This window comes from Dipodomys spectabilis, unplaced genomic scaffold (assembly GCF_019054845.1).
Source record: "Dipodomys spectabilis isolate Male_0828 unplaced genomic scaffold, ASM1905484v1 ptg000163l, whole genome shotgun sequence".
NCBI lineage: Eukaryota > Metazoa > Chordata > Mammalia > Rodentia > Heteromyidae > Dipodomys > Dipodomys spectabilis.
In genome coordinates this window covers 11,910,149-11,928,470 of record NW_024870840.1, presented here as the reverse complement: position 1 = coordinate 11,928,470, position 18,322 = coordinate 11,910,149, and the positions used below count along the sequence as shown (strand labels likewise).

The window sequence follows — 18,322 nt, the reverse complement described above, 5'->3', positions numbered from 1 at the left end:
GGTTCGATTCCTCAGCACCACACAAGCAAAAAGAAAAAAGCCGGAAGTGGCGCTCAAGTGGTAGAGCACTAGCCTTGAGCTGAAGAGCTGAAGGACAGCGCTCAGGCCCAGAGTTCAGGCCCCACGACCGGACCCCCCTCCCCCCAAAAAAGGAGAAAAGTCTGTAGGACTCTTCTCTCCAATTAACCACCAGAAAACTGGAAGTGGAGCTGTGGGGGCAAAGTAGTAGAGCACTAGCCTTGAGCACAAAAGCTCAGGGACAGCAAAAATTATATATATATGAGATTTGGAGAGCTACCTAGTACCTTCTACCACAATCCATGAAGCAGACCTTCATCGAAAACCAAATCTGCTGGTGACTTGATCTTTAACTTCCCAGACTCCCAAATTGAAAGTGATAATTTCCTGTGGTTTATAAATTAACCGGTTTTTTTGCTTGTTTTTGTTTGTTTGGCATTTGATAACAGCAGCCTAAATGGACTGAGGATGAGAAAAGCCTGGGTTTAACAATTGACCTTTGGGGACAGGTAATGACTATGGCACAAGGCTATTCTATACTGTAGGATGTGTAGCAGTGCTCTTCAACTCAGCCCACTAGATATTGATAGTGTCTCTAACCTAGAGTTGGTAACACCTTCAGCTGTAACATAGAGAGAGGGAGACATATGCCTTTCTCTCATTGCTTCCTTTATCCCTTGGCTTAAAAGAATACAAGACTGTAGGAAATGAATTTTACCTATAAATCTAGAGGGCATGTATGTATGTGTGTATGTATGTATGTATGTATGTATGTATGTATGTATGTATGTATGTATGTTTTTGAGGTTTGAAACTCAGGACCTTTCTACCTGCTAGTCAGGAACTATAGGCTTCAATTATTTTTTTCAGATCCAGTCTCATACTATCTGTCCAGTTTGTGTGTGTGTGTGTGTGTGTGTGTGTGTGTGTGTGTGTTTTCAGTTCTCTACCTTGCATTTTAGATTTATGTGTCTCACAAAAATTCAGCTGGAATCACAACACTCTCGTACCAACTGTGTGGGTGAATACTTCCACAAGAACAACAACAAACTGGTTCTGATGGCAGCTGATGTCCTGAAGTGCAGTTCAACTGAGTTTCTGGGTCCCCACCCACAGGTTACAAATCTCAGGTTGACACCTGGACTGACCAACCAGTTCTGAGAGGGGTGGGGCCCTTCTCCCCACCTCTCTCTCTCCTCCAACATTCTCCTCCTAAGACCCAGCAATTCTCTAGAATAGTTCAGAAAATTCAAGAAAATCAGTCTGTTCACAATGATCCGTCGCTTGATTGTTTCAAAAGCAATTTGTTTGCTAGCTTATCCCAGGACAGAGAACTCCATAAATGATGTTTACCAGTACACTCCCCCCACCCCAGCCACCACATACCTTGTTCTGTGCATGACTTCCATTTGACTGCTCTTAACTTGCCAAATATGCTTGCCCTATCTCATTCCATTTTCCACGGACTATTTTTATATTTTGCTAAATAAAATAAATATATCCTTTATGTATTTTCAGGATCCTCTGCATTTTAATACAAAAACTCTTTGCTTGGTAGCTCCAGTTTGGCTGAGTTCAGGAGGAAGGGAGATTTAAAGCTATTATTTATAGAAGGTGTTTTATTGTGTTGCCAAAGGATAATGGAGAGAAGAATATAGCAGTAGAACAATGAAGGAAGGAAATGAATGAATTCCGGCTAGGGGGGAGGAGGGGGGGAATGTACCACAGCTGTGCACCCAGCTGTAGAAGTGTTTTCAAAAAGTGAAAGAAATGAAAAACAATAAATCCAATGTACTGAAGCCAGCAGTGAGCACTTTTAAGAGATAAAAAAATGTCCCCACATCTAATGGCATTGGCATGCTAAACATAGAGAAAGGATGGCTTGGGGGAATAGTTTACGTGAAATATCAAGGAAAACAAAATGATCACGAGGTTATTAAAAACAAGTGAGTATTTACCATAACTTCTTCAGGGTTGGGACAATCCCCAGTTACATTCTGAGAGTTTATCTATTGCTAACTGAGCCTTACACTCACCCCAGCAAATTCAAAAAGATACCTTTCATCATCGAAAGAAATGCTTGTTCCCATGGAAAAGCTTATTGCCATAATGTTCCGTTTATTGCCAAAATTGAGCACAACTCTTTAATAAAATATATGCAATATGGTAAGATGGAGAACAAGATGATTTTTTTTTCCTAGTTCCATAAGTAGAGTTGAAGTAACCATCAATTTAATTAGGCAAACAGGGCATGCCGATTCCAATGTAGTACTCCCCGAAGCCTGGCAAAATATAGTGTAGGGAAAATAATTCTGTCTAGTTCGTATTTACAATTGTGGAAGTTATATAATTACTTCATAAATATTCATCAAGATTCTTGAGGAAAACCAAGTACAAATGAAATAAAGGAAAGACATACATGAGATTTATATTACAAGGAAGAAAGAAGCCAGGCCCTCCCCCGCCGTTGGGATGTGGTCACTGCACATCCCAGATCTCGCAGAGGAGTGGCGTGAACTTGTGGTCATTCACTCTCCATGACATCAGCATCTCTGCGTGGTGATGATTGAATGTCCGCAGTTCAGTCAAGCGACCCAGGAGGCAGGCGAAGTGTTGAGGGTTTTCAGGTTGGTGAATCTTGCACAATTTTTGTAGCACATCAAGCAGAGGTTCCTGGAGCTTCTCTACTGCCTCTCTGTCCTTTATGTATTGTCTATCTGTGTTGGAAAATAAAATAGCAACATAAAAGGAAGGACGGAAGGGCTGACATCGGTCAAGATGTGTGGTACTCATAAACTGACATGTTAGATTAAAACCCCCTCTTATAATGATGTAAAGATAATTTTTAATGGAAAAGAAGAAAAGAAGGAAGCAAATAATTTTTGTATTAAAATGCAGATGATCCCAAGAAGGAAAGAAGGAAGGAAGGAAGGGAGGGAGGAAGGAAGGAAGGACAGAAGGAAGGGAGGGAGGAAGGAAGGAAGGACAGAAGGAAGGAAGGAAGGAAGGAAGGAAGGAAGGAAGGAAGGAAGGACAGAAGGAAGGAAGGAAGGAAGGAAGGAAGGAAGGAAGGAAGGAAGGAGAGAGGAGAACATTCATTGGGTATAATTTTGGAATGCTAACTTTTTTGAAAGTACATTTACACATGTTGTACCCTTTAGAAAACCTGTATAAAATGTTCAATTTAATAAATTTATGCACACATGCGCATGAATGCACACTCCTCCGCATGCACACACACATGCAAATTTGCATGAAACCACAGAACACCCAATGCTCTCTAGAAACTTCACAATAAAATCCTTAGATAGTCACCCATAGTTTAGCACCAGCATGCTTTCTGGTAGGTCTCTTCTTAAGTGTAGAATTGTTGGGTCATAGGGATCTACATGCATAATTTCTGCCAAACAGATTTCCTTTTACATCATAAGTCTGTTTCTAATTTAATAATCTATAAAACAGTAAAAACTACCTTCCGTCTCAATATCATAAAAAAAGCTTTCAACTGAGCACTGGTGGCTCATGCCTATAATCCTAGCTACTCAAGAAGCTGAGATCTAAGGATCATGGTTTGTTGCCAGACTGAGCAGGAAAGTCCCTGAGACTCTTATCTCCAATAAACCACTAAAAAGCCAGAAGTAGAGCTGTCGCTCAAGTGGTAGAGCATTAGCCTTGAGCCAAAAAGCTGAGGACAGTGGCCAGGATATGAGTTTAAGTCCCAGAACTCGCACCAAAATTAAAAAAATGCTTTCAAGTTAACTTTGTAGTGATGTTTTAAAAATCATGAGCATGATATTACTTGCTCCCAAAATAAAAACTTTAAAAATAGTCAAATTTAAGCTGACTCTGGAGGTGTATATGTCTGTCTCCTATCACTTTAAGTAATTAACTGTTTAATTTTATGTACAGAGATATTCAACATTGTTTAAAACAAGAAAATTGGAAGCACACTGCTATATAAATGATTATGCATACAATTGTACCTCTATTCAACAGAATATAATACACACTTTACAACAAACTTTCACAGGAGCACTTTTCTATTTTTTGAAACAGTCTCATGATGTAGCCCAGGCTATGCTCAAACTTGTGATCTTCCTGCCTCAACTTCCTAGTTCTGAGATTACAGGCATGAGCCACCATGCCCAACTTATCAGTATGATTTTTTAATAACTTGGAAAATGATTTTTGAGGAAATTTGAATGTTTTAAAGACATCACATTCTCTATTATGTTACATAGTTTATAATTTCATTGATATCCCTACTCAAATGACAATAACTTAGAAAAGCCTTCCCTGGTGAGGCCAAAAAGAGAACGCTTCTGAACTGTTGGTGGGAGTGTAAACTTGTTCAACCACATTGGAAAGCAGTATGGAGGTTCCTCAAAAAAACTACACATAGAGCTCCCCTATGACCCAGCAATCCCACTTTTGGGCATTTACCCAAATGGCCACAAACAAGACCATACTAAAACTACCAGCACAACTATGTTTATCACAGTATTACTCACCATAGCTAAGATATGGAACCAACCCAGATACCCCTCAGTAGATGAATGGATCAAGAAAATGTGGTGTACATATATATATATATATATATATATACATACATACATATATATATATATATATATATACACACACAATGGAATTCTATACTTCCATCAGACAGAATGACACTGCCCCATTTGTTAGGAAATGGAAAGACTTGAAAAAAATCATATTAAGTGAAATAAGCTAGACCCAAAGAAACATAGTTTCTATAGTTTCTCTTATTTGCAATAATTAGTATATGTCTAGGATAATCTTAGCAGATGAGCAGAATAGCTCAATAGCTATGTACATATGACCATAGAAGATGATGCTAAGTGAAATGAACTCCAAGATGTGGACACAAGAGGTTTTTCTTTGTTGTTATTGTTTTTAATGTACTATATGGTTTCTTGTTTCTTTTGTATGTTCTTCCTCATACACACACACACACACACACACACACACACACACACACACACACACACATATGGTATATCCCCTGTTGTCACTATTCTTGATTTTGGTACCCTGGTATTATATATATGTTTATTTGGATTAGGGAAGGGAAGGGGAGCAACAGAATGGTGAGACAAAGGGCTAGCGGGGGAACCAATGCAATAGTGATATACGTAAGACAATATGTTGGAAATGATCTGTCCAACTTGGAGAGGGGTTGGGGGAAGGGAAAGTAGGAGAAAAGTGAGGGCAGGGGTAAGAAGTTTGACAAGAAATGTATTTATTACCTTACTTATGTAACTGCAACTCCTCTGTACATTGCCTTGACAATTAAAAACAAGAGAAAAAAAGAGAGCAGGCTAATAGGGAAGCAGAGATAGGAGGTGCTTATGTGATGGATCATATTAAGCAAACACATGAATTAATGGAGTAAGTAAATCTGATGATCATAATGGGAGTCACTATTTTGTCTAGAAAGCATTCGCAAACATGATAATTGCCAAGACTTCAGAAAAAAACCCAGAGATAATAGCTTAGAATTAGAATTATTGATGTGAGCTTGGTTTTCAAATTTAACACATAAGTGAGTACAGAAATATGTAGAATATAAATGTCAGTATGGCCACTGTGAGTGAACAGAAGCAAGGATATACAAGGATCAATGCTATCAATGCACAGAATTTGGTTTATAAATGCCATTTTCCATCAACAGAACTTAAGGCCCTTTTTCTCTGTATGAAAATAGTCAAAGAGCACTAGAAGTATGTGAAAAGGACTCAACAATCAACTCACCGGGACAAATTTTGGCCAACTTGAGAAATAATAATTCTATTAAAGAATACAGAGTGAAATAGGAATCTATACTGATTTCAAAAGAGCTATATAAAGATGGAGGAGAAAGAAAAGCTTCTGCATACAATAAAACTCCAGATAATAAACATGAAGAAAGAAGAAGAAAATATCATTCTCTTGCCACTTTCTTTCCTTAGCAAAAAAAAAAAAAAAGATAACACTCATTCTATTTTAGTAATATACACCACCTCCTGAAAAGAATATTTTATTTGATTCTTCATTTATCATCAGCCTCACCACCCTAGAATGAGGGCTCTGTGAGAGCTGAACTCTATTGCATCCCAATGTCTGGAACCATCATTAGTACATAGTGGATATTCAGTAAGCATTGAATACAAGAAGGTGATGTTTAGAAACAAGACTGGAGATACATGCAAGGGGGTAACAATTATCCCATTCAAATGCTAGAGTTATTGGCTGTTTTTTCTTTTTACTTATGTGGTTCTCAGATTTTCTTTAATAATCAACATTACTTGATGTTGCACAAACAACAACTAGAATAGAAATTAAAATGCAACAGTGAACTTACCTGGAGAGAGGATGACAATTGCTGTCAGCAGAGCATATTCCTCTTGGGTCATTTTCAATTCACCAACACTTTTATAAAAACTGAACATAGGTGTTATATATTCATCAGAGATACCTGTGTGAAAATGTTGAGAAACTTCAGTTACTGTAAAGTTTTCAGTCACTGAAAAGCAAACAAATGGAAACCTACTATATAACAGATATACATAATAATAGCTACCTCATTTGCACATAGTCAAGTAATTACTGTATATCATAGACATCCTGCAAAACAGAACATTTCACAGAAGACCAAATATAGCCTAATCAGTGATTTTACCAGGTGCAGTGGCTCATGTTTAGAACTGCAGTTAAAGGCCACCCCCCATGCAACAAAAATTAGGGAGAGCTTATCTCAAAAAACAAGCCAGATGTGGTAATAATACATTTCTATAACCCCAGGTACATGGGAGATGTAGAGGAAGGGAGAGAGGGAGGACAGGAGGGAAGGAGGGAGGAAGGAAAGAAGGTAGACAGGCATTATCATTTTCTAGATGGCACTCAATCTTTTTAATATTAACATCTATGGCATGCAATATAACTAAAAAGTTGTTGTTCTTCAGTCCAGAATTATTAACAGCTTCAGCACCATTAAACAAATGGGCAAGGTTTTTATTTTCTGACAGTATAGGGTTTAAACTCGAGTTTTGATGTTTGCTAGGTTTGTGCTTTGTGATTTGCACCCTATCTCCAACCTCTAGTTGTTTATGAGATAGGGCCTCATGTTTTGGCTAGTCTGGACTGAACCATGATCCTCCTATTTATACTTCCTGCCATAGCTGGAATGACACCACTGTGTGGAGTCTCCCGAACATGTTGCCAAGCTGACCTCAAACTTTGATCCTCCCAATCTCAGCCTCCCAAGTAGGTAAGATTACAGACCTGAACAACTGAATCCAGCTGGGTCGGGATTCTTTTGAAAGGACAGTGGTTGTTACCTGAAGAGCCAAGCCTATTGACCCACTATCTACCAGATGCTGGTACTTGGAAATTCTCTTCAAATATGGAATGTCCAAGATCAAAGACATCATGTACAGAAGAACCAAACCCTCCCAACCTTCCTCCAAATCTATCCCTATCTTGGAATTCCCATTCTCCATGACTAATGTCTTCATCTACCAGTTGCCTACGCCTGGAAACTGAATTTCAGGTACTTAGTCCTATAGATTCTTCTACTTATTCCCCATTCAACTGTCACTCCCTCCTGGCTCCACAGCCCCTGGCACTGACCTACTTTAAGCACCATCTCTTGCCATGTGGATTACTGTACCTCCCTTCTCTCTGTCTTCCTGTCTTTAGTTTATTCCTCCCATCATCCTCTATCTAGATACCAAAGTAACTTTCCTAAAATTCCAATGACACGCTTTCTCCTCTACTTCATACATGCCTTCAAAAACTCTAGATGCTTTTTGGCATAGTTTTAACCCTCTTCCATTTTACATAAGAGCCTCTGGGATCTGTCTTTCTCCTGTCTTGCCACCCAAGATAATAATAATAACAGCTCATATTTATTGAGTACTTACCATGTACCGGGCACTGTTCTAAGTACTTCTTATGTTCTAATTATGCTTTCTATTATCACCCATGAGATAGATACAGAGAGGCAAATGACTTGCCCAGAGACACACAGCTAGTGAGACGTGGATTCATGGAGTATCCAACCTGGTGGGCGTTGACTAAGACATTGTCCTCCCTGTAATCTTGCCTCTTTCCCTAAAGAAGTCAGCCTGTTGGAAATGGAGCTGTAACTCAAGTGGTGAAATGCTAGCCTTGAGTAAAAAAAAAAAACAACAAGCAAGAGACGAGGTCCTGAGGTCAAACCCCAGCATTGGCACAAAAAACCGATTCAGTTTATCTCATGTGTACAGTTGTTCTGTCTGTTGGAATGGCTTCCTCCTCCTTTACCTACTTCCCTACATAATGCAAGACTTCCCTCTACACCACTTCTTCCTCTCAGTCAGTAAGTATTAGTTTGATGCCTAGTAATTCACTTTCATATTTATATATAAATATATGCACTTTTTGTTTATATGCATTTCTCAGAATTGGTTCAGATGATAATAGGCTGCTCTCTATTCCTTCCCATCTCGTTCTGTAGAGTTTTAAGTGAATCAAAGTAGAATACAATTTGATTCTGTATTCTAAAGTGTACAATGAGCATCTAAGGATACTCTTTATACAAAGTGAGCTTATCAAAGAAGATTTTTTTTTTACAACTCTCACTTTTAGAAGGATATGAAAAATCCTTAACTGAATTCTTGACCTTTCCCTCTGTAGTCAACACCATAGTCTTTGCCCTGGACTTTTAATTCTATAATTGACCCCCCCCCCTCCACCCGTGGGCTCTATTCACAACACAGTCTTTGTTGCGCAAACTTGGTGATTATATCATGTGGAAGCACTCTTTATTCAGCTGAATACCCACGGCCATACTCCATACAACTGAGAACGAGAAGAACTGATATCTGTCAGTCAGAAATGTCAGTCTTGGATTCCAATGGTGTAAAAGGTCACGAACCAACTCTGAGTTTGAACTCTGACTCCACATCTTGGCTTCGGCATATGGCTTCAACTTTTTAAGCTTTCATTTTCTCAGCTGTGAGATGTGACTTACAGAATGGTAGTATTACATGGACTAATAGAGAATGTTTAGCACAATCCTACCCAATAGTAAGTCCTTATAAATGCTTGAACAGATAATCATAAATAGCTATTGTTGCTATTCAGGTGAATTGATGTGACACACTAACTCATCTTATTTCACATTAGTCATAGATTAAATTTGTCTGCTTTTGACTTTACAGTGATCTCTTTTTAAAGCCATGCTGCATCTTACTAGAGATGAATACAAATTGGAAAATCAGTCTCAGGATTTTTCTAGATATTAAAGCCCAACTAAGATCTGTCTTATTTTGACAAGTTTTTGTTTTAATCTTCAAAAATGACAGCTTTTACATTTCCTACAGCTCTGATGGACTATGCCCATGGCTTTACCTCCCTAAAATAATCATTTATGGACTCATAATAACCTTCCATAGTAGATAAGGTTTGGAGATAATATTCAAGACATGTGACTTAGAAATATTCAGTTTTTAGAAATCATTTTTGATTATTTAATTTTCTGCTTCATTTATCCTTCTAAATTCCCACATACCCTCTAAAGACATAAGTTTCATTAGCTATCTAATTATGGTTGGTAATGCTGGGGGAAAATTTAAATGTTACTTTTGTCATTATTTCATCTTCCCTATGTTGTAAACATCTAAGAATATAGAGAAAATATAGGAAACAAATAAAGATGAGTTAAAAAATAATATTACCATAGGAGAGATCAAATATCAATATGTTCTGGCCGGGACTGGGAAGGTGGCTCAGTGGTGGAGTGCTTGCCTTACATGCATGAGGCCCTGGGTTCGATTCCTCAGCACCACATAAGCAGAAAAAGCCAGAAGTGGGGCTGACGCTCAAGTGGTAGAGTGCTAGCCTTCAGCTGAAGACCTGAGGGACAGTGCCCAGGCCCAGCTTTCAGGCCCCACAACCGACCAAAAAAAAAAAAAAAAAAAGATCAATATGTTCTGGCCATTAGTCAACTGTCACAATACCCAGGCCAGCATAAACAGTAACTAAGGAAAGGAAAGTGTAATAGCAACATCATCCTGAAGGAGGAACCCTTTGCCTATTTTCCTGCTTCCTCCTTCCTGAATTCTAGCTCCAAATTTGCTTCACTTTTGCTCTTATGACCAATTAGCTTGATTCTTTTGGTCACAAGAGGGAGCTGTTTTCTAAATCAATCACAAGACTGCTATGAAAAAGACTTAGAGCTTTTTAAAATTAAATTAAAAGTATATTTTTGTTTCCTTTTTTAAAAAGATTTGAATAATTGATTTAGTAGGAAAAACTGAATAATCAAAAGGATTTGAGCCTCTGAGAAGACAAAAAAAGTTTTGTGGTTAATAAATTTAGTCATAAATAATATTTGTTAAACTAGGCGATATTACATTTTGCTAGTTTTGACAAAGTTGTAAAAATGAGGTAAAAGATCCCAGTAAGACAATGGAAACATTCTCGGGGTGCTAAGAAATGTTTCAACTACTAAAATCTACCCCAGTGAGTCATTTGTGCTTTACTCTTACTAATGTTTAAAAGTTGTCATAAACTTTTAAATATTACAAGATATTTTCACGATTAACTATACCAAGTAGACTTTTGCATTAGTCTTACTGGTCAAAAATTATCCGGACAAATTAGGCCTTTTTAGGAGTTATCAGCGTTTTGGACAATCAACAAATGTCATCAATATTTGTAAACCTGTAGGTATTGATCTCTGTGCTGGTTCTGGGCATACAAAGTATTAAAGCAGTTAACAGATTGATGGAAGAAGCAGACACATAAATAAATATGTAATGTCCCAAACTGAGCAAGTACTAAAAACCAGGAGAATACAGCTGAGGGTGAAAAAAGTCTCTGTTTAAAAACAATGGAAATACTGACTTCCATTTTCCTCTAATGCTTCTTCTCATTTGGAGATTCTGTATTATAACTGATCACCAAATGGTCTGACCCCAAAGAATTGTGTGAATATTTTGAAAAGCAAGATTAAGACAGGTGTTGGTGGCTCACTTCTGTAACCCTAGTTACTCAGGAGGCTGAGATCTGAGGACTGTGGTTCAAAGCAAGCTAGGTAGGAGAGTCTATGAGACTCTAATCTCCAATTAACTACCAAAAAAGCCAAAAGTGGAGCTGTGGTTCAAGGGGTAGAGCACTAGAGCTAAAAAACTCAAGGATAGCACCCAGGCCCTGAGTTCAAGCCCTAGGATGGGTATGCATGCACACACGCACGTACACACCCACTCCCCCACCTCCCCCCACCCCCCACAAAGACGGGCACAAATTACAGTGAGGGATAGTGAATGACATAGGCAACTTACACAAAGGAGTGCTGGATTCTCATTCCCTGGTCCTCTAGGTAAGTTGTCTAACCTCTGTAAGCTCATAATAACATAATGTATAAAACAGGAATATAACACTCACCTACAGGTGTTATTAGAAACAGTAATGACCATCTATGTAAAGGTGGAACATTCCAAAATCTTGGGATCTTTTGTCATCCTAATAAATACTTACCTATTTAAGTCTATTATAGGGATTTAACAAAGCTAAGGAAAAAAAGAACCTATAAAATTTAGGGGTTATTCATACTTGAAAAGAATAGAACAAGTTGTTTTGGTCAGTGAGAAATTATTGCTAATTTCCTTACTGTTAAAATGCAAATGTGTTTATATTTACAAGCCTGTTTCAATCCTATTGTGTTTCATTTGGTATCATATGATTGCTCCTATTTTTATTAAAACTTTCCACTTAGAAGCCTACTTTGCATTATAATACTATATTAAAAATAAAATCATTGATGCTTTTGAGTGAGTAAAAACAACTGGACCACAAATGGTGGTAGATACATATTCTGAAGGCTCAATTAACATAAATAAACACAGCAGCTTCCAGTAAGTAAAAGCATCTCAGGAGACAGGATCTTTGTGTATATAATTGAGATTTAATCACAGAAAACAAAAGAGGATGAGTTTGAAGAATAAGAAAAGGAATTTCATATTATGTTCTATGAAGACTTTGGTAGGCATAGACAAGGTAACTTTGAGAGGTTATGTTATTCTAGAAGTAAATGTACAATAGAAATAAGAATGTGTTACATTAGCATAAGAATTAGAAGTTATTCTGAAAGGTCATCTTGCAAGATCAGGTTTTTATGTTATGTGGAAGAGGCAATGTTCTCAATATCCACTGGGGAGAAGGAAATTCATAAATATTAATAAATGGAAGAAACATCATTATAGATAATAAAATATGAAGCAGCATGTGACTTGGGATGGTTTTTATTGTCACAATATGTGGTTGATATTCGGAAAATGTATCTTATTATAAGCTAGAGATCTGCATATTTATTTTCACAAATTACATTCTGGAAAACTTATTCTTGAACTTTTCTAAACTGGAGGAGCCACAAGTGCCACAAGTTCTGACACTGATGACATTATAAGCAAAGGGCTTTTGCTTATTTATTATTTATTGTACTATTTTATGGTTTTGTCCTGCAAGCGCCTCATTATTTCTCTTTTAGATGGTGTATTTGTCTTTCAGAGTCTCCTTCCTTCTTCTAAATCCCTCTCAATCTTCATCCACATTACTGCTAGAAATAGTTTTCTATGGTCATGCCAGGCCAGTTACAATACAAGGCTCTCCAATATACAAGAACTCAGAAAACTTCTTTTGTGGAATGTCTTCAGTAATCTAGTATTTGATACATTTTCCACTTCTAAAATGCTATTTTCAAAACATGAAGGCACATGAAAGTTCTTTTATTTCACCACATCTTGGCACTTTTCATATTCTTTTTGTTGGTTTTTTGGTACCAGACCTGGGGCTTAAAAGCAGGGCTTGGGTACTGCCTCTGAGCTTTCACTCAAGGCTAGCGCTCTATCACTTGAGCTCTATCACCGCAGCTCCACTCTCAGCTTTTTGATGGTTAATTGGAGATAAAAAGTCTCATGGATTTTCCTGCTAAGGCTGGCTTCCAACAGTGATCCTTAGATCGCAGCCTCCTGAGTAGCTAGGATTACAGGCATGAACCGCTGACACTCAGCTCCAATCAAAAATAAACGATCTTGTTTAAGATCCATTTATTTTCTTTGTCTCTTATAACAGCAAGACTCTAACTTAAATTATACATGACACTGTTGTGTTTGATTTCTTTTCATATCTATTTCTTCAAGAAGATAAAGTCCTTGAGAATTGTGACTCTCTCATTCATCTTTGTACCCTCAGTATACCCAAGGATATAATCAATAAAAGCTTCTTGAAAAACAAAAGGTAAGTAGACAGATACTTGAATACAACTCTTACTAAAACTGATCTTTCATTGTTACTGGATAGTTGTCATACTGGAAGAGCCAAATAGAAACAGTAGGATTCTAGGGGCTCATCAAGAAAAAAAAAAGAGGAGAGCTGATGTACCATCATCCTCAGGAATATCAGTGGTATTTTGAGATGATAGAGAAGCTTGCCTATTTATTTTTAAGGCTTGCGGGATGTCAGTCATATCTGCAATACAATAAATTGCCAGAGATTGTCTTCAGGCAAAAAAAGTAGACTGTTAATTTGGTAATGGAAGAACAGAATGGCTATTTTTCCTTGCTATAGGTAGCTGATACATTGCAAAGGAATGTGGGACAGTCAAAACTCAAGAGAACCTAGATATAAGCACCTGCCTGACTTTTGTTCTTAAGGATTTTATGTCTTCATGGCTACAAGCACTCCATATAACCCAACAGTTTTATCCTTTGTTCTAGATTCAGGAAGCTCTGGAGAGACCTGTGTGTTGCATTTAATTCTAGGAAGTAGACTCCAGCCTGATCTTTTGTGCTGATCCTCATTTTGACATATCGACTAATGACATAATGATATATTTGATATATTGACTAGTTGACATATTGAGAAGTCCTTTGTACTATGAGTTTCACCACATTTCTTTGACCTCTAACCCCTATGACATATTCATAAATGCCATGCTTCCCAATGAAGTTTGTCAGTTGTGAGTAAAGGAAGGGTATGTTGGAATGTAAACAGAGATGACACAAAAGTAATGTGCTCCCCTAAGACTCTAACTGAGTGGACTAAAGAAATGAATTGACAGTACTGAGCTCTATTTGAAGTATGTGATCAGTAGCATAAGGTAAACTAATGGCGCTGCTTCAGTTTTCTGACTCAAGAAGAGAAGGTAGAAAGTTGTATTGAGTCAGAGAAAATGTTTTCTTAGGGAATTAAAAAAAAGCAAGGAGTTGAAGCTATCCAATGAAGGAGTTGATCATATTTAATAGACCATGAACTCTAACCCAGGTCAGCAAAAGAAGTCAATGGATAGAGGATTTAATGGATAGCAAGTTAATGAATGGAAGTTGTTTTGGAGCAAGGAATTACTAGAACTAGAGAATACTAGAAAATTAGAGGGTAATGCAGAGAAAGAATGTTGGGGATTGAAGCTTCTGGAAGGTCTAGGTCTGGCATAAGAGTCATAGTATCTCCTTCCAAGGATAATGAAGAACAAATGATATTTTTGTGAATCATAATTTTAGCTATGAAAGACCCCTCACCCATATCTCTCTTTTTAATAGAGCTGAGAGAAGGAGTAGGTAGACTGATAACCAGCTGCTGGGCAGTGAACGGGAAGGGCACACCTACACTGGTTTTCTCCTAGGCCAGCTTCTGTGCACAGCTGGATGCTAGTGTACCTCCATCTACCTCTCTCTATTACCTCACTTGGACTTTGTTAGAACTAGGCTATCCTCTGAGACTTGCCATACTCATCCTTTCTCCTTTCACAGGGGTTATCAGCATAGTGTATGAAGATGTCTTTTCTCATCTACACCTGCTTCTTCCTCTTTTATTTTTCAGAGGCATTCCCCCCCCACCACTACTCTTGCATATTTAATCTCATCGTGGTATCTGTTTTTAGAATAAAGCCAAATACATAGTAGGTGCTGAATCGTTGTTATTCTTTGACATTATTATGAATAAATCCAGCCAGTATGCATATGTGCCTTTTGTAAACATTTGGGATTTTGCTCTTAGAATCCCAGTAAACTTCTTGGGAAAACTTTGTCTCAGATGAGCCATAGTGAGAGATGTGCCTTGTCAGTCACGTTGGGGAAGGGGACCAAGTAATTATCACAAAAATGTCAGCAACTGGTCAGATGTAATGTTTGCCTGTAATCCCAGTTAGTCAGGAGGTGGAGCTAGGAAAATCATCATCCAAGGCTAGTCCATGTAAAATTGCAAGAGCTTATCTGAAAATAAACTAAATGGAAAGGTCTGAGGTTATGGCTTAAGTGATAGGGAGAAACAGGGCGCTCAGCATCTGAGACAGGTAATTCTCCTTCCAATGTCCTCTCATGAAAACATTTTTAATCATATGGCCTTTTATTATCTGGTAACTAAACTAACGTTAAATGAGTCTTTGAGGAAAAGACTAGCTCCACCTCCTGACTAACTAATAAAGAGGAGGAGGAAGATGAGTAAAAGACAAGAAGTGTGAATACACAGCAAATCTTCTATACCCAAACTGTCCTTCTCCTTTACTTATACTAAATGGAAAAAATAAAATAAAAAGGATTTATCCCTCATAGTTAGCTATCTCCCAAAGATATAGATGTGTTTGTTGGGTACAGGAATAAAATGCTGGCATGAAAAGATGTAGATCATACTTCATAAAGTTTTTAATGTCAAAATACATGTTAGACTTCAGAGTAAATATTAAAGTCAAACAAGATTTCAAAGTTGTTGAATTGATATGGGCCTGTCTTAGTAGTTTTAGAAAATGGAGAGTCCAGATATAGATTACTAAGTACAGAAGCCTAGAGTTAAGCCAGCTTCCACAGTTAGCATTTTTAACTGCCAGAATATCTTGAAATCAAATGTACTTTCACCTGGAGTTAAAATATCTGTCTGGAAAATAAGTAATATTGCCATACAACTAAACATTCTTCTTGTTCTATGTATTTCATAAATTAGGTTTGACACAGGAGTTTTTTTTTTTGAAGAAAAAGAAGACATTCCCCAAATTCATGGAAGCCAGAACAAAATAAAAGTAAGCAAATTCGGCTTTATCCATCATGAATGAAGGCAATGATTGTCCAATTGTCAGTTTAAAAGTGAAAGAAACACTCATTTACATTTGCTAGCTATACTAACAGACTCATACTTGTGAAAACTCATCTCGTATTTTTAAAATCTTTTCTAAGTTTTGAACTGTTAATTACTGGTTTCAGCTTTAAAATCAGGATACTTAAGTAGCCAGCTAACCACCAGTAAGAAAAAGAACAATTATTTAAAGAAGAAAAACAGCAAGGGTTGTAGAAGTGCATGCTACCTTGAAGGTATCCTGACTGAACCTTCATTCCTTAGCCTGCACGTGCATGTGAGCACGTGCGCATGCACACACACACACACACACACACACACACACACACACACACACACACACACAGAGCGAGAGAGACAGAAACAGAAACTAGTATTTATCTTGCAAATTTTATCTCCTACACATTCGGGGCCTTAATCCTTATTAAGAAATATGATTGGAACCCACATTTCTTGACCACACAGTGTCTTTCAAAGAGTGAGAAGCTGAGGCTTCTGATCCTTTCCATCCCTCTTTCCCCCAGCATCAGGGATTACATCCTAGAGATCTTTTGCATCTCTCATCCTGGCTTTTCTCCAGAAAACTTGTAAAGCTTGTTTTTGATGCTTGACTTCCTGTGCTCAGAAATCTTCAGTCTCCAACCCAATACATGGGAAATAAAATATTTAGCTCAACATTCATGGTTTGATTTTTCTCCTTCTATTTTTGTGGTATTTTTCTATCATAAAAAGAATATTTGAACCAAGTCTCCAAAAGTCCCATGCACTCAACATTTACCTGATTTACCTAGTATGTGTATACGTGTGTATATGTGTGTGTGTTATGTGTGTGTGTGTGTGTGTGTGTGTATGCACATACCCTAGGCAACATCTATATGTCAGAGCCTGACTTGATGAGGTATAGCAATTTCTTACCATTAACCAAGTCACTTACCACTGTTTCGAATCCTTTCTTCCAGTAGATCAGCATGTCCTGCTGGAAGTTTCTTATTGAAAATCTCTGCTGAGCGGAGGAACATAGCTTCAACTGCAGACCCTTTCAGCAAAGCAATCTGATCCTCATGATCCAATGTCTGAAAGCCTGGGTAAAGATGATCAACAAGTATCAAGAAGATGTCTTGGCACAACACTGTATTTCTCATTGCATATGTATGCTATTTCATAGATAGGACAAGATTTCATCATCACCATTGGCAAAATATCTCCATGACATGATTTTGTTGTTGTTTTATAGTTGAATGTTCAAGTTGAGTCAGTGGAGTATCAATTGTAACCTCTCCAATAGTAGCTGACTTTTATCTTCACTGAATAGGACTTCTCAAGCAAATTAGATAAAAAGAGATGTCAAGTCCATACTAAGTGCACCATGTATTATGACAAGACAGACCAACTCAGAGGAAGCAGCCCTCAGGAGCAAGGTGTTGGTAGATACTCTTTGAGTCATTATTTCTGCCACACTGGTTGTACAGGTTCAACTCTGAAGAATGAAAGCCTCCACAGTCACAGGGGAAAATATCTGTGTGTATCCAGAATATTTAGCTGAATTATGACTGTTTAGTTAAAATTTGGAGGCTAAGTAGCACCCAATCCATCCCTGTCCCAAGAAAACCTTCAGGATCATGCTGAGGTGTCTGTTCTGACCTTAGAATTGCATCATACAGAAAACAGACACGTGCAGGAAAGAATTGCCAACCTGAAGGAACATAACACCTCCTGGAAAATAGAAAGTCCTTATCTAGTCTTATATGGCACAGTCCCCAGCTGCCCTCTGACCTCAGTCCCTGTTCCTGTTTCTCCTCACTCTTGGCGCTTCTGTCATGACGTCAGGAGGACATGCCATCAGGTCTCTGCTCCAAGGCTACCCCATCTAAAATAACATTCCCAGTACTCACTGGTTCTTACCCGTTTAACTTCTGTTCATAGAACTAATTGACATGATCATATGGATTTATTTGCATATTTGCTCATGATCTTCTGGGGCAGAGGCTGTCTGTATTGCTTACCTTTGTAGCCCTCTTATCCTAAGAATAATTAGATAACTGCATGATAAACTGAATGAACAAATGAATAGGAAACAAACACAAATTTATGCTGGTACACACACAATAACATAAATAATGTCATCATGGACTAAATGGCTTAGGAAAGGAGTAAATAGCAATTGGAATTTAGAGAACAGAGCAATGTT

General features: G+C 37.8%; 1 protein-coding gene across 4 annotated transcripts in view; it reads right to left on the bottom strand.

Annotated features, from left to right (window-relative positions):
- Positions 1-2,119: 2,119 nt before the first annotated feature.
- The window catches only part of Nr1h4 (nuclear receptor subfamily 1 group H member 4), a 51,388-nt gene continuing 35,185 nt past the window's right edge, over positions 2,120-18,322 (bottom strand). For all 4 annotated transcript variants that reach the window (XM_042693153.1, XM_042693154.1, XM_042693151.1 and 1 more), the window contains exons 7-9: positions 17,069-17,215; positions 6,389-6,502; positions 2,120-2,735 (exon numbers count right to left, since the gene is read on the bottom strand). In XM_042693153.1, coding sequence (XP_042549087.1) covers positions 2,497-2,735; positions 6,389-6,502; positions 17,069-17,215 — 500 coding nt within the window. In that variant the 3' untranslated portion in view covers positions 2,120-2,496. The remainder of the gene's footprint in view (positions 2,736-6,388; positions 6,503-17,068; positions 17,216-18,322) is intronic.